At 35.8% G+C, this 17,371-nt stretch overlaps 1 protein-coding gene across 1 annotated transcript in view; it reads right to left on the bottom strand.

Moving 5' to 3' along the window:
• Window positions 1-17,371, bottom strand: part of SPINK5 (serine peptidase inhibitor Kazal type 5) — a 74,566-nt gene that overhangs the window by 42,376 nt on the left and 14,819 nt on the right. The window contains exons 5-9 of the mRNA XM_049648878.1: window positions 8,917-9,044; window positions 6,823-6,886; window positions 5,598-5,725; window positions 4,108-4,174; window positions 185-312 (exon numbers count right to left, since the gene is read on the bottom strand). Of these exons, the coding sequence (XP_049504835.1) occupies window positions 185-312; window positions 4,108-4,174; window positions 5,598-5,725; window positions 6,823-6,886; window positions 8,917-9,044 (515 nt within the window). The remainder of the gene's footprint in view (window positions 1-184; window positions 313-4,107; window positions 4,175-5,597; window positions 5,726-6,822; window positions 6,887-8,916; window positions 9,045-17,371) is intronic.

The raw sequence follows: 17,371 nt of genomic DNA, 5'->3' as shown, positions 1-17,371 counted from the left end.
TCAGAAACAGACATACATCATGAGGATCTATTTACTAGGTGATATCATGTTTTGTAGAGGGCAGAAAACTGCTCAAAAAATTCTAAACAACAAAGCTGTACCTCAACATCGTGCTTATTCACTGTGCCAATCAATCTCCACTTCACGCGCCCATTCACTCCAAAGAAACTGCATCTATACTCACAACATTTCAGCACACAGGGCACATTTGTTGCCATGCATCCTGCCATCAGGGCCACGAACTGGGTCACTCTCCCGTGTACAATAAAGTCTTCCATTCTTCACTTGGGTTTCAAATTCCTTACAAAAATCCTTCAAAAAGATAACTAATTACACTTAGCACTTTTCTACTCTTGAACACAGAAAATGTATACCATGGATTTATAGTCACAGAATGTCAGGTGTAGAAGATGTTGGTAAACATGTAACATATTAATGAAGATTAGTAAGAAATAGAAATAGTAATTATGTCATGACATTACTTGGTACCTGTATCTACTATTTGGTTTATTAAAAGGTAAAGAGCATTATAAAGAATAAGGCTGAGCATTTATTTCGTAAAACGAGATAGCTCTTGTTAACTTCCAAGTCTATGAAAAAAGTATTATAAAAAAAAAAAAAAGATCTTTCAACTAGTCCCAACAAAGACATAACAAAACGCAGCTGCCAAGACAAAAGCAAAAATTTGTCAACAAGCAGAACAGAGAATCTGTGAGATGTGATGCTTAAACACTATTTAATATGGACTGAATCAAGAACAATCCAATATGGCTTGCAAGGAAATAAGGTGGCATCCAATGACATTACACTTTCTTTCATTTGTTCTCTCTGTGAATCTGGGGCCTCCTTTACTTATGTTCATTTTTATGGGCTCTGCTTCCTTTATTGATATCTATTTCTAATACGGTAGATAGAAAGCACAGAAAATGAATCTAATTTTCATTCACTTCCCACTGTAGAGAGAGGAAAAACATCAAGACTAATATTTATTTAGAAAACCTTAAAAGGCTGTGACTTCCCCAAATGTTCCAAGAAAGGTTTGTATCCAGATTTCCCAATACTTTAGTTCAGTGGTTTCAGGTTTTTCTCTCTGTTTGGAAATCCTACTATTAGATGAAGGCTAAACTTTATATCTATGTCTATATTTCTATCTATACCTCCCCTAAATTGCTCTAGACTTAGGGATCTCTCATGTCAACAAACATGTTTTGTGATGGTGTATATTACTATATAACCTACAAAAAATGCTTTTCAAAGCCTTTTTCAACTGTGTGACCCTCATTTTCCCATTTCAGCCAAGAAAACATGAGCACAAAGAATGTGGTTTGGAGTCTGAAGACCTGAGCAGCTAGATTGCCTTTAACTCCCTGGGAGATCACAGCAAAGCCCCATCACCTTAGAGACCTCAATCTCACCTACCTACACAATGAGGCTTTTGGAATAGATGCTCTTTAGGACTTTTTCTAGATCTAGTATTCTCAATTTTTAAAAAAGAACTCCTATTTCATGAGGACACTTTAAAAAAGGACTCTAATTGACTCTTAATAAGAAGATACTTGTTTTTGGAGGAGCAGTGGGTGTGCTCCAAACTTCCTGGTTATAATGATGTAGGAATAAAGACATAGAAGACAATCACCTGATAATCACAGCATAGTAACAAAATTACTGTTCAATGGTTCCCATAAGAGAAACAATGATAATTTCAGTTTATAAGTTGTGATTCATCTAAGGAGATTCTGAAGAAATACTTTTGTGAGCAAACCACTGACAGGTTAATTATGGGGCAGTTATTGAGCCATCACTATAAAGCATCCCCATTCAATACAATCATGTCCTGTGACCCCACCAAAACAATGACCCCAGCTACAGAGAAAAAGAGGGAAAAATAGCCAAGACATGATAAAAGACAATGGAAAAGATCTGTGTTTCTGAAGTAATAAAATGCTCGATATTACAAGATGACCCAACATTTTTGACTGAAATTTAACCACCAAAAGAAGTGCTTTTCAAATCTTAGTGAGTATTCAACAAATTACTGACAACTCTGAATGCTCCACTTTTCTTCATTTAAACTCTCAACACTCTATTTAGGGTGGAAAATATGCTTCATTGAATAGTAGTATGAGGTGGAAGCTTAGCCCAGGTCCACCAAAAACTGGACCTATGACTATCGTAGGAAAACATTTGCCCATCATCCACAAAAATAGTATCTTGTGATGCCTCTCCCGATCTGATGGGGAACCCCAAATGTGGGGTGAAAGAATTCACCCAAGGCAGAACAAAAGAGATAAAAGTTTATTGAATACATCACAAGGGTGGGGGACAGGAGAGCAAAGGAGAGGCTACCTGCCAGGAGGCAGTGGGGACTGTATTTAAAGAGGGAAAGTGAGGAGGTATGGGAATGTTTGGAATTTTCCTTTTTTGGTAAGAGTGCCTGGTTGTAAGTAGCTGATTTGTTAGTTAGGACTTGTGAATATTTTGAGGTGGGTTGCCCCAGGGGCCTGTCTGTATTCAGCCAGGGGTTAATGTGGGTCCTTCAGCCTTGATCAAATTTCCATTGCTCAAGGCTATTGTCTAAAAGCAGCTTCTAAACTTGTATTATCATGAAAAGGTACAGAGTGTGTAATCACATTCCAACAAGAAAGTAAAAATTGACATTTATCCAACCTCTTTAATTTGGAACAAAGAAATTGAGGTTCAGAGAGAAGAGATGACTTGGTCAGTTTCACAGAGCCAGAGCATAACAGAACTATAGCTAAAATTTAGGTGTTCTGACTTCTCAACAAAAAGTCATTTAGAAACATAATTACTGTCACTGTCATTGAAAGTACGGTTTAATAACTGTGGTGATTTAGGAAACCCAAGTTGTATGATCTACAATGCTTATTCAATTACGAAAGGAATAATTTTTGTATACTAGGTTAAACAATAAAATCATACAATAATTTGAAAAAACTTAAAGGGTACTTTAAAAACTACAATCTCCGAGTGCTTGAATGGGTCAGTTAAGTATCTGACTCTCGATTTCAGCTTAGCTCATGATCTCACAGTTTGTGAGACTGAGCCCCACATTGGGCTCTGTTCTGACAGCATGGAGCCTGCTTGGGATTCTCTGTCTCTTTTCCACTCTGTTCCTCCTCTGCTAACACTCTCTCTCAAAATAAATAAATAAACTTAAAAAAATAAAATAAAAATAAAACCTACAATCTCAATATTTGTGTGGGGTTTTTTTTGTTTAAACAGAAGCAATACTTTTATAAACATAGGCCTCATTGAATGTAATAACCATAATGGAAAAATAACTCCAATTTGTATCAGTGGGATCATATATAAAATACACCAGTGATATACTGTTTAAAAAACTCTAACTGGGTGTTGTATGGAAACCAATTTGACAATAAACTTCATATATTGAAAAAAAATAAAAAATAAAAAATAAATAAAATAAAAATAAAAAACTCTAGACTTATTTAGAAGTTATTCTGTCTATATTTATGTTGCATTAAAAAAATTTATTCAAAGCAAAATTAATCTACACTAAACCAGAGAGAAGTCTGGGGGAAATTAAGTAGAACTTAATTTGCATGTTTTCTTTTTTTTCTTTCTTTTTTTTTTTTTTAAGTTTTTTTTAACGTTTATTTATTTTTGAGACAGAGAGAGACAGAGCATGAATGGGGGAGGGACAGAGAGAGAGGGAGACACAGAATCGGAAGCAGGCTCCAGGCTCTGAGCCATCAGCCCAGAGCCCGACGCGGGGCTCGAACTCATGGACCGCGAGATCGTGACCTGAGCTGAAGTTGGACACTTAGCTGACTGAGCCACCCAGGCACCCCAAATTTGCATATTTTCTGACTTACATTCTTTCTCTCTTTTTTTCTTAAGCAAGGAGGGAAATTGCTTGAACTTTAGGTGTGGAAATGCTATTTTAAGATTGAATCTAATGATTAATATACTAGGAATAGTGAATGTGGTAAAGTTTGAAATTAAGGGAAACAATTTATTGTAAAAATTAAGGACAATGACATTATTGAATTACCTCAAAGTGTCACACCTAAGTCTGTTAATATTTTGGCCACAAGAACCAAATTATGTTGGTGAGTAATTTACCTTTTCAGCACTTCGTTGAATTCTGGTTTCACCTTCTTTCTTGGCATTTTCTTGAGCTTCTTTTAAGCTGTTATGAAAGAAAACTGTTGGTCAGTTTATGGCTCAATCATATTTTCAGCATCCCTGTGCTAGGTACTTTCACATCCTTGGCCATAACTGGTTAAACCGATCCATTTACATGAGACAAGCTTTTCCCTGTCTTGATTGAGCCAGAAAATTGCCAAAGATAAGGAAGGGTGTGAAACTGACTCACTGACAGTCAATTAGAAGCTCTGTTCTGTAAAAGTAGATGGGTGTGACTCCTTGATTGACAGAAGATTGTTAGGAAAATCCCCTTTAACAGGCAGAACTAAGAGCTTTAATACAATGCTGTGACTACAGTGAAACCAAACTAAGCATTTAAAGTATTGCCATCCACGCCCTTATGTAAACCTTTTCTATACCTTGTAAAGTATTTGTTTGCCTTCATGTAAAAGCACCTCTGTTAAAAAAAAAAAAAAGCTACATTGAACTGAGCTTCTAAGTCCTCTCATATCTATTACCTACTTGCAGTCTCACCCTGGAGATGGGCATTATTAGTTCTACAGAGGAGAAAACCAAGAGTTAGAGAGGTCAAATTCTCTTTTTTAGCTAGTGCATGAAAAGAAACAGAAAGTCACAGAACTGAGGCAGGCTGGAACACTAAAATCACATGCCTCCTAGATAAGAAAGTGGAAATTAGGCTTATTTCCTGTCTGGAAACCGGTTATAATCACTGTTTTGCAAACCTGATAGGATGTGCCCCTGAATTCCATAAGAGCACACTGTAATTTTCAAAGGCAGGTGTGAAGTTTATTAATCTCTTAAATCTATTGAAGTAAATGGAACATTTTAAAGCTTGCTGACATATAGAGAGTCCATACCTTGTTTAACAGCCAGAATGTTCAAAAGACTCACTGGATGGTCTTCATATCTCAGCCTCAGTACTCACAACAATGTCAGACACTCAGGAAAAGATAACCCAATTCTTCCCTTTCATAAAGTTCCACCTTTTATTTTAATAATGAATTCAGCCACATGACATTATTGTTATTATTATCATCTTAAATTAGACTTACTTTTAGGAAGAGTCTCTATACATATTCAAATGAAACAATGCATGTCAAATGACTGACGTAGATTATTCCATATGAAACTGCTTTCTAAATTTTAAAATATTGTGCCTTATAAAACATGGTGCATTGTCCTGTCGTTATAATTAAGCAAATTAAGAGTACTGAATTTAATAATGTGATCATCTCATCCACTTCTTTTAAGAAACACTAGCAGATGACATTAATCAAAAAGAAAAGCCACTCTGAGAGCAAGGACTATTTCACCTTATGAAGACAAAGAATTATATGCTTCATGAAAAGGACTGTATCTCTCTGTGGAGTGGTTCTCAACACAGCAACCAAATGCATCCTCACCAAGTCCACCTACGTGCCCTGCTTGGGGATGACGATACTTACAAAAGCTCAGCACACATCGCACATTTATTGCCATGTGTTTTTCCATCAGGTCCAAGGACGGGATCATTTTCCCTTGTGCATCCAAGTCTTCCATCTTTCACATAAGGCCGAAAAGCACTACATACATCCTGAAGAACAGGGAAAGGAACTTGACATTCACCATACTGATTGTAATGCCTTCCACACTGTTTTCAGAATTTTTATAATTCTCAGTGCTTCTCTGCCCAATGCACAGTAGCCACCTGGAGCAGTGCCAGATGCCTAGAAGTAGCTTAGTAAGTACTGCATTAATCATGTGGTTTAGTATGGTGCCCATTTACCTATTCATTTACTATTAAACACAGATACCCTAGTATGTACTAGAACCAAGGTAGAACACGGTCCTTGCACTCAATTTGCTCACTATCTACTGGGGGACACAAAGAGACACTTAAAATATGATGTGTGGGGCACCTGCATGGCTCAGTTGGTTAAGCGTCTGACTTCAGCTCAGGTCATATCTCACCAATTCATGAGTTTGAGCACCTGATTGGGCTCTGGGCTGCCAGTGCAGAGCCTGCTTGGGATTCTCTCTACCTCTCTCTGCCCCTCCCCCACTCATGCTTTCTCTCTCTCTCTCAAAATAAATAAATAAACTTAAAAAAATATACATGACGTGCTAAATGTCTTGGTAGGTGCTCTACGAGCATAGAAAGGGCACCAAACCTTGACTTAGGCAAAACATTCATCTAGAAAAAGTCAAACGTGACATGTCTGAGATACTTATTTCTTTCTCCTATCATCACAAGTGCATAGAATTTTAGCCTAGAGAAAAGCCATTTAATACAAATCTCACTTTTAGATATGGAAACACTGGTACAGTGTGGGTAAGTAATTTGCCGAAGATCTCCTGACAGCAAGTGACAGTGTTAGGGTTTCAATTCAGGTTAAGTGCCTGATGCATAATGCCCTTTCAACTACAAATGTAGTTTTGTTTTGATTGATTGATTGATTGATTGATTTCTCTTTTTCATAGAAAGCAGAAAGAGAGCTGAAAGGTCTCACTACCAAAATAAGCGGTTCCAGTTTCAGGAACTATCAATTGCTTTTCATCTAAATGAGCCATGTTTAAATGAGCAGAAGTTGCCTCCTTCCTCACACCCCACCCAAGAAGGAAGAGGAGAGCATCTTTTCTCTCTCTGGTCAGCCTCCCAAGGGTTTCCACCATTTTGACACTTGTCCTCACCTGCTCTGGATTACTGGTCTCACATTCCCCTTCACTTTTTATGCCAACTTGGGACCTGGTTTTGCTGGAATTGAAAGTTAGTAGACACAGAAGTTTAGCATCACAGAACATCTTACCATTCAAAAAATAACTTATTTTCATTGTATTACGATTCTCTTTTACCCTTGAAAACAGATGTCACACTGCATTCTTTTCCTGACTTACTCTTTATAATGACAGCCTGTGTTTATACCTTGGAGTCAAAGAAATAGAATCACGTTGGAGGGCTAATAAGATTCAGACCTGAAAATATGATTTCCAGAATTTTCCTTCCTGTGTCTAGAGGGGATCCATAACAGGAGAGAGGGAAAAACTACATCTTGTAACTAGATATGCCCCCAAAAAACTATGCTGCTGTCATTGATGGTTTTTTTTAAATATACAAATTCAAGTTTATTGGATGTAACTTGCTACTATACTATTCTTTGTTTGGTTGATGCTAATATTTTAGTTGTCATGGAAAGTACCTAAAGTCCTAAGAATTTTATTTGGTCTAATAGACCTTTAAACCATATCTGAAAACAGAACCATAAATGTAAAAAACACTTTCTACTTTATAAAAAGATAAAAACCACAGCATTTGTGTAACAATAAAAGACCAATATAAGGAGAAAAATGAAGTCATTAAAAGCGATAAGAAAAAAGTTATATCAAAAGATATCATCTGAGGGAAAGAAAAAAATTGAATCCTAATGTTATTGCAGAGTCTTCTAGCAGACAGAGCTAAGACAGAAACACAATGAGCAGTATGGCTGTCACTGTATTATAAAAGAAGTATACCAGAAATCAGGAGAGAGAAATTTACACCTAAAACAGAGAGTTAAAGAATCTACCACAGGATCCCCACATAAAGCACAGTAGTCATTAACTGTTCAGTGTGCTCATAATAGTATTACAAAATGCATATCTAACAAAGCCTGTCTGTTCTCCCTAATGTCTATTTGTGTTTTCATTTATGTTGGCCACTGGTGAGAGTTGAAGGCATAATTTCAGAGTACATCTCTGAAAATGGAGTAATGTGAGGGACTAGAGTGATTTAATTCAGTTGTGTTTTGGTAAAGATACTAATTACAAGGAAAGATAAAGCTTGCAGAAGCTTGAAGACCGAATATTTATTATATCCTTTACTAGCCTCAAGCACTGGTTCTTATCATTTTTGCAAAAACTGAAGAGTAGACAATTCAAGACTGAGGGCACAAACCAGAACCTGAAAAGCAGGTATGCCATCTTGTTGACTGAAGACAATTGATAACCAAACTAGCACTGAGGGTGGAGAAAGAATCAAAGAGGGACAAAATATTGGACAGTGAGATGCTTTAGCTATGTGACAAAGGTCGAATAAATGGAAAGAAGTTCAATATTAAAAGTTCCAATTAATCTACTCTAATATTATAAGTTACAGAGTATTTAATAAAAAAATACTTTGATGATTAAATAATTCTCTGTGAGAAAAGATACACTCCTAGACACATAGAAATAGATAGGTGTCTGTATGTATATGTATGGGTATGTATGTGCATATACATACATGTGTACTTATCTGTGCATGTACCTAGATATATCAGATGTCTACTTCACAGAGACACTGATAACTATTTGATAAATTACACACAAAAGTGCTTTGTAAAATATAAATTGTGACACAACATATTTTTTTCCCTAAGAATATAGTAAAAGGAGGGACACCTGGGTGGCTCAGTCAGTTAAGTGTCCAACTATGGCTCAGGTCATGATCTCACAGTTTGTGGGTTCGAGCCCCACGTCGGGCTCTGTGCTGACAGTTCAGAGCCTAGAGCCTGTTTTGGATTCTGTGTGTGTGTCTCTCTCTGTCCCCACCCCACTCATACTCTGCCTCTCTCTGTCTCTCAAAAATTAATAAACATTAAAAAAATTAAAAAATTAAAAAAGAATATAGTAAAAGGAGTGGTCCTCATAATTTATGGATGGCTAACTCCCACAAAATGAACTGCCATTTTAAAGACTATAAGAAAAAAATATGTCCTGTAATTATTCGGAGAGCATGCATTAGGGAGAAAGTCTGCTGCCGATACTCACGCGTTCTCAGCACACAGCATACATTTGTTGCTGTATGTTTTCCCATCAGTGCCACAAACAGCTGCATAATCCAGAGTACAGATAAAACCCCCATTTCTTTCTCCTTTTCTGAAATCATCGCAATTCAACTGCAAGAGACATTATCAAGGAACATCAAAATACAAGAGATAAAATATTCCTTAGGTACATAAATGAGTTAATATTTTAAACCCACAGCAATATAACTACACTGGAGAACAAAACAGGTTTAGGAGACTATAGTACACTAAAAAAGTCATGGATAATAAAACATGGTCCAAGAACAGAGATACAATTAGATTTCAGGAGAAAGAATTTCTATGTGATTTCAGTAGGGCAAGTCAGGCACCTCTGTGAAATTTAGTTTCCTGTTTGTCTGTCAAATCCTGCCTGTCTTCTCTACAGAGTAGTAATGAGGCCCAGTAGATAATGGATATGAAAACTCTCTGTAACTATAGGCTGTAACAAAGTTTTTATTATTACAGATGAGGATAGTGATCAGAAGCCAGATTGCTGGGTTCATAATTCTAACTCTCCCACATACTGGCTTTGTGATTTGGGAGTTACTTAACCCCCCTGGGCTGTAGTGTTCTTACTTGCAAAACGTGTACAATATTACTAACTTCTTAGGATTACAAAGAGGTTTCAATGTATGAATACATGCCCAGCACTTAGAATAGTGCATGGCATTTCGTAACCATCGACTGTTGTTGTTTTGTTGTTATTTTAAACATTTTCCCCACAGACAATCAGGCCAATAAGACTAAACAACCTTTTTTGGATGACGGAACAAATGCCCAAATCTCAGCTCTAGTGATACGACATGTACTTAGGGACACAGCTGTGCAGGGAGAGAGCAACTGCTTGAGGTGATACCTGGAGACCAGCGTTTGAATCTCAGACCTGCCACCCACTCACTTCACCTCTTTGAACCTCGCTTTCCTCCTTGCCTGACAAATGGAAATTCACACCCTGTCCATAGTACAGATTTATGCTGGGGATCAAGTGAACACTTGAGAAACCTTATTTGGCAACACTATTGTGACATGAGTTAACTAAAGAAGACCTCAAGTTAACTTGCATTTAATTTCTATCTAAAAGCAAATAATAACACTAGGTATTTTTTCAGTTATCAGAGGGCAACATAAATTTTTGATGTTATTGTCATAACAAAAATATTTTAAATGAAAATGTGGAAAACTTACAATGTATAGATCTGTGACCTAGTATGTCACACAATACAAAGAATAAAAGTACAATGGATACAAATATATAATGAATTTGTGAACCAAAGGTCACATTGAGGACTTCGGAAAGACAATAAAAAAGGAAAAAGAATGTAGAATAGTGAAGAAAAGCTATGGGACATGCCCAACTATTCATGTCATATGTTTAGGAAGAAGTTAAAATAGAGGCAAAACAGGGTAAGTAATGGCTCTATGTGTTATTTCACTTGTTCGGTTGTTCATTTGTTCACTTGCGTTGTGATGAGAAGACAAAGACCATAAATATGATCATTTTAAATTATAATAAATGCTATGAAAAATAAACTGAACAATACCCACAATAGTGGCAATTTTAAATACAGTGTCGAGAATGGTCTCTCTGTAAAGGTAATATTTGAGGTGAGATGGGATTAATAAGAAGTAGCCAGCCACTGAAGATCTGAGGGAAGACTATTTCAGGCATAGAGAAACTACAATTGCAAAGGATTTGTGATAGGAACTAGACTGTCCTGTTTAAGAGGCACCAAGAAGTGTGGCTGAAGTAGAAGGAAAAAGCAGGAGAGCTGCTGGCTTTCTCTCTAAGGTCATTTCTGGAGAAACGACAGAAGCATGGGTGATAGGGATTGATTTTATTAACTTGGAACAATCACTGTGATTCCCCTTCACCAGCAAAAGCAAAGGCAGCATACTAGGTCACAGGTGTTGGCAGGGTGATGACAGGGCAGATCAAGAGCCCAGCTGTGAGGTGATGAGAACAGGTGCAGGTAGTTACTACTCCACTTCCTCCTCCCCCTCCAAACTCCAAGGGCTGGTAGATCACAACCTACAGAGAACACCTCTTCCTATTGCTAACAGATTCTGAGAGCGGACAGATGGATTTCTAACCTGTGGAGTAGGGAACAAACTGGAGGAGCAACACTGGTTCCAGAACATTCTGATCTGGGCTTCATCCCTTTTCCTATCCTTACACTCAACAGGAGAGGCAGAGCCTGAAGTGTGGCCTTAAACACCATCTCACTCACTGTAGCAGAAAAAGTAACTAAAGCTATCATGGAATCTTAAGAGTAAAAATATTTGTTTACATGAGGAGCAAAACAAGGTAAAAGAAATATGGTAACGTGAGCAATATTCAGTATCAGTTGAAGCAGAATTATTGGAATGCATAAAAAAATAATTTATCAAAAGTGTAACTATGCTTTAGAGAGATAAAACATCTTCAACGTGAAACAGGAAAAAAGTTATAATGGGAAAAAACTGGAAGTTTTAGATATGGAAATATTTAAACGGCAATAAATAAAACAATATAAAGAATAAAAGAAGGATAGGTGCACATACCTAATGAATTTGTGAACCAGACAATCAGATCAAGAAACTCTTATAAAAGGCAATGATAAAGGAAAACAAAATTTAACATAAAAAATTTAAAGAACATGGTGAATAGAATTAGAAGTCCCCCAAAGGAGGCAAACATATATAGACAATAATATTTGAAGAAATAGGGAACATTTCTAGAACTAATGAAAATTGAAAAAACAAGAGAAAGAGAAATAGACATAGCAAATCAAAAATAGCATCTGGTCAATAACAAATTGGGGGAGGTTTAGGGAATTTTAAGCAAACCAGACTAGCCTAACATATGTTAGGGGAGAAAATACATATATTGACAATAAACAAAGATGTTAGCAATAGTGATAAATAATTATAAATATGGATATTTGGTTAAGGGTAGTCATAATAAGAACAAAAATAGGTATGCGACCTTTAACTCATCATCACACAAAAGCTGGAAAGAAGAGACTACTTTTAAAATATGTTTTTATTAAAGTCTGGTAACTGAAACTATGAAACATTAGGAGAACCAAGTCCTAGAAAAACAGAAATAACAAACTGTAAATGGGCTAAACACACAAGTTAAAATATAATTTGTTATTGGATTTTAAAAATTAGGATCAAATCAGGTATGGATGATAAGAGAAAAGTTAACATTAAAAAACACACAGATACTAAAACAACAGGATAAGAAAGGATACAAGGTAAAAATGAATAAGAAGAGAGCAGATGCAGTAATATTAATACTAAAAGTATAGAATTCAGTTCAAAATGCATCATAAGTGACAAAGAAGGACTCTATATAAAGTAAAAGAAAAAGCAGAACATGAAGACATAGTAATCACTGAGTATTCATTCAGTTAATTAAACAGGCTTTAACTATGTCAAACTACAACCATCAGAATGTGATAGAATTAGATAACCAGGGGGCGCCTGGGTGGCTCAGTCGGTTGAACATTCAACCCTTGATTTTGGCTCAGGTCATGATGTCACAGTTCATGAGATCATGCCCTGCGTCGGGCTCTGGGCTGAAAGCATGGAGCCTGCTTGGGATTTTCTTCCTCCCTCTCTCTGTCTCTCTTTGTCTCTCTTTCTCTCTCTCTCTCTCAAAAATAAACTAAAAAAAAAAAAAAAAAAAAAAGAATTAGATAGGGGTGCCTGGGTGGCTCAGTCAAGTGACTTCAGCTCAGGTCATGATCTCACTGTTCATAGGTTCAAGCCCCACGTTGGCCTCTGTGCTGACAGCTTGGAACCTGGAGCTTGCTTGGGTTTCTGTGTCTCCCTCTCTCTCTGCCCCCCCCCCCCCCCATCAGTCTCTCTCTCTTAAAAATAAATAAATATTTTAAAAAATTAAAAAAAAAGAATTAGATAAATCAGTAGCTGGAGTTACAGACTTCAGCATGCACTTCTCAGAAATTGATAGATCAAGAGTAAAAAGTTAAGATGCTTAAGCCATCAGATTTTGATAGAAAACTACATCCATGACACAGAAAATAAACTTTTTCCAAGACATAAGAAACATTTATAAAAGTTGAATACTTATTAGGTCACTAAAAAAGTGTTAGGAAATTCCAAAGGATCAATGTCATATGATCTATGTTCTCTGACCAAAATTCAATAAAATCAAAGTTAATATAAAATAGGCAAAAATCAAATAATCAAATCAATAATATAAAGAATGTATTACTGAATAACTTTGCAAGGGAGGAAAATTAAAGAATGTTTGGCAAAGAATGACAAATGGAAACACTTGAAGTACCAATCTTTAGATAATCATTAATATCTTTAAGTACCCCGGTCACAGAATTTTAAAAGTTAAAAATTTTAAACTAGGTATTGTGCAATCCATTATAAGATGTGCAGGAGAACAAGATTAAAGAAACAAGAATGAGTGACACAGATAACATAAACAATAGAGAAGATAAACAAAAACAGCTGGTAAGATAGATTTCTAGTACAATTGATATGAGAAAGAGAAGATGGAAATAAAAAATACAAGCAATGACCATTGAAAATAACTGTGTAAATGTTGAGATATACGTACAATAAAAGCATATTAGGAGTATCCATATGCTAAAACATCTGAAAACCAAAATGGAGATATGGCTTAAAAAAAAGTGTAAAACACTCTCCATTGTTTAATAAGAAAAGTTGAACAGACCAAAAGCATTAATCCAACTGATATACTGGCCTGAGATAATCCCTCCCCAAAATGCCACAGTCCTAATAGCCTTAAAATCCATTTTTCTAAAGTTTTAAATTAAGAGGAAAACTTATATTGAATAACAATAATTTGTTATTCCAAAAATTGAGAAAGCGTGTAAACTGAGAAACAATTACAGTTTTACTGAGGTTTTACTTAACATAAAATTCATGAATTTTAAGTGTACAATTCAGTGACTTTGGGTTAATTTATGGAGTTTTACAACCATCACCATAACTCAGTTTTAGAATATGTCTGTCACCCCAAGGGGTTTCCACTATGACCATGTACAGTTAATCCCAGTTCCCAGCTCTAACCTTAGGCAACCACAGAATTTTCTGACTATAAATTTACCTTTCCTCTATATTTCTTATAAATGGAATCATAAATATGCAATTGTTTGACTCTGGCTTTCACTTTGCCTAATGTTTTTGAGGTTCATCCATATCATAACAGTAACAGTAGTACTTTCTTTTTATTTCAGAATAATATTTCATTCTATAAATGTAGCTCATTTTGTTCCATTATCAGTGGACTTTCAGACACTTAGATCATTTCTAGTTTTGGATTATTAAAAAGAATGCTGTTATGAACATTCACATGCATGGCATATGAGAGAGAGAATTTTAAATAGGCTCCACACTCAGCGTGCAGCCCCACTTGGGGCTTGATCCCACGATCCTGAGATTATGACCTGAGTCGAAATCAAGAGGCAGACGCTGAACCCACTGAGCCACCCAGGTGCCCCCAGTGTAGCTACACTCTCGAGTACTCTTACCAGAAATCTGCAAGTGTTCCAGTTTCTCCACAACCTTAAAAACATTTTGTTTTTTTTTTTTTTTTGTTTGTTTGTTTTTTTTTTTTTGTCTTTATGATTATAGCCATTGTAGTGGGTGTGTAATGGCACCTCATTGTGGCTTTAGTGTGCATTTCCCTACATAATAGCAATGTAAAACATCTTTTTAAGTGTGCACTAGCCATTAAGATATTTTTAGTGTAACAGCTGTTTTTAATTGAATTGTCTTCTTATGTCTGAGCTGTAAGCGGTCCTTATATATTGCAGATAGAAGTCTTTTACCCAGTATATGAATATATGAAAATCAGAAATTTTCTCCCAGTCCATAGGTGCTTTTCTGTTGTTTCAAGGATTTCATTTGAAGCCCAAATGTTTGTATAGGCATACTTTGGAGACATGGCAGGTTTGGTTCCAGACCACCACCATAAAGCAAATACTGCAATAAGGCAAGTCAAATGAATTTTTTGGTTTCCCAGTACCTGCAAAAGTTATGCTTACACTATGCTAGTGTTTTAATAGTGCAATAGCATTATGTCTAAAAAACACCATGTACATACCTTAATTAAAAGATAGGTTTTTTTGGCTAAAAAATGCTAATCATCGTCTCAATTTTCAGTGAGTCTTCATCTTTTTGCTAGTTGAGAGTCTTGTCTCAGTATCAATGGCTGCTGATAATCAAGGTGGTGGTTGCTGAAAGCTGGTGTGGCTGTTGCAATTTCTTAAAATAAGACAACGAGGAAGTGTGCCATATCGATGAGCTCTTCCTGTCATGAATGATTTCTCTGTGGCATGCAATGCCATTTGGACTTCTTTCAAAATTGGAGGCAGTCCTCTCAAACCCTGCCACTGCTTTATCAACTAAATTTATGGAATATTCTAAGTCCTTTGTTGTCATTTCAACAATCCTCACAGCGTCTTCACCAGGGGTAGATTCCAGCTCAGATTACTTTCTTTGCTCATCCATGAGAAGTGACTCCTCATCCGTTCAAGTTCAATCACAAGATTGTAGAAATTTAGTCAGATCTCAAGCTCCACTTTTAATTCTAGTTCTCTTGCTCTTTCCATCCCATCTATAGTTGCTTCCTCTGCTGAAGTCTTAAACCCTTGAAAGTCGTCCATGGGGGTTCTCAACTCCTGTTAATATTGATACTGTATTTTGACCTCTTTCCATGAATCATGAATGTTCATGAATGTCAATTTCTACCAAAGAAAAAGACTGCCACAGGATTTTGGTAGGGAAGATGTTGAATTTATAGATTACTTTTGGGAGAATTGTCATCTTGATAATAATTTCTCGATTGTTCATCAGTATACAGAAATAAAGTTGAATTTGCATTATTTATTTGCATGCTGAAATCTTGCTAAACTCACTTATTAGTTCTAGTTTATTTTCTTTTTGGATTTTCTATATATAGTATCATGTCCCTACAATGAAAAAAATTGTTTTTTTCCCAAGCAGAATGTCTTTAATTAACTAAAACATTTTGCCTTATTATATTGGCTATACCCTCCAGTTCAATGTTGAATAGAAGTGGTGTGTTGAATAAGAGCGGTAAGAACAACCATCTTTGCTTTCTTCTCAATCTCTTTGGCCTCTAATCATTAAGTATGATTTTAGTTATAGGTTTATCATAGATGTCCTTTATCAGCTGAGAAAGTTTTTGTCTATTGGTAGTTGTGTGTGTGTGTGTGTGTGTGTGTGTGTGTGTGAAAGAGTGTGTTTATCTTGAATGAGTGTGGAATTTTGTTAAATGCCTTTCTGCATCTATTAAAATAATCGTGTAGTTTTGCCTTTATCAATGTGGTGTAATAGATTTTCTGTTGTTAAACCAATCTTGCATTCCTAGAGTAATTCCTACTTGGTCATGGTTTTATCTTTTTTATGTTGTGGATTCTGTTTGCTAATGTTTTGTTAAACATTTTTCCATGTACGTTTATAAGTAATATTTGCCAGTAGTTTTTCTGTAGTTGTGTTATCTTCATTTGTTTTTTTAAAACTTTTTAATAATGTTTATTATTTATTTTTGATAGACCGGAGGAGCGGCAGAGAGAGAGGAAGACACAGACTCTGAAGCAGGATCCAGTATCTGAGCAGTCAGCACAGAATCTGATGCAGGGCTCGAACCCTACAAACTGAGATATGACCTGAGCTCAAGTTGGATGCTTAACCGACTGAGCCACCCACATGCTCCACTTCTTTTGGATTTTGTATCAAAATAATACTGGCTGGTGTTACCTCTACTTCCTGAATGAGTCTATAAAATATTGATACTGTTTCTTCTTTCATTATTTGCTGGGGATCACCACTAAAGTCTGAACTTTTCTTTGATTTAATCATGGATTCAATTTTTTTGCTTGTTATACATGTATTTTGATGTTCTAATTTTGGGGTCAGTTTTTAATAATTCATTTATTTCTAGGATTTTTTCCATTTCATGTCAGTTGTCTACTTTTTTGTGGCACAAATTTATTCATAATACTCTACTATAATCCTTATAATTTCTCCAGGGCATATATTGATATCCCAAATCGCATTCCTGATTTTGGTTAAGTATTGTCTTCTCTCTCTCTCTCTCTCTTTAGGTCAATTTATTTAAAGATTTGTCTCAAGGAACCAATGTTTGGTTTATTAAATTTTCCTATTGTTTTAATAAAGTTTTGTATTATATAGATTTCTGCTCTAGTCTTTATTATATCCTTCCTTCTGCTTGGTTGAGATTTAGCTTGCTCTTCTTTTTCTAAGCTTCTTAATGCGGAAGTTAAGATTATTAACTTGTGAACTTTCTTCTCTGATTTATGCATTTAGAGCTCTATAGAATGCTTTAGCTAAATGCCCAAGTTTCAAATTGCTATGTTTTTAAAAATTTTATTCAATTCAAATTG

Source organism: Panthera uncia (assembly GCF_023721935.1).
Source record: "Panthera uncia isolate 11264 chromosome A1 unlocalized genomic scaffold, Puncia_PCG_1.0 HiC_scaffold_17, whole genome shotgun sequence".
Classification (NCBI taxonomy): Eukaryota; Metazoa; Chordata; class Mammalia; order Carnivora; family Felidae; genus Panthera; species Panthera uncia.
This window is presented reverse-complemented; position numbering and strand designations above follow the sequence as displayed.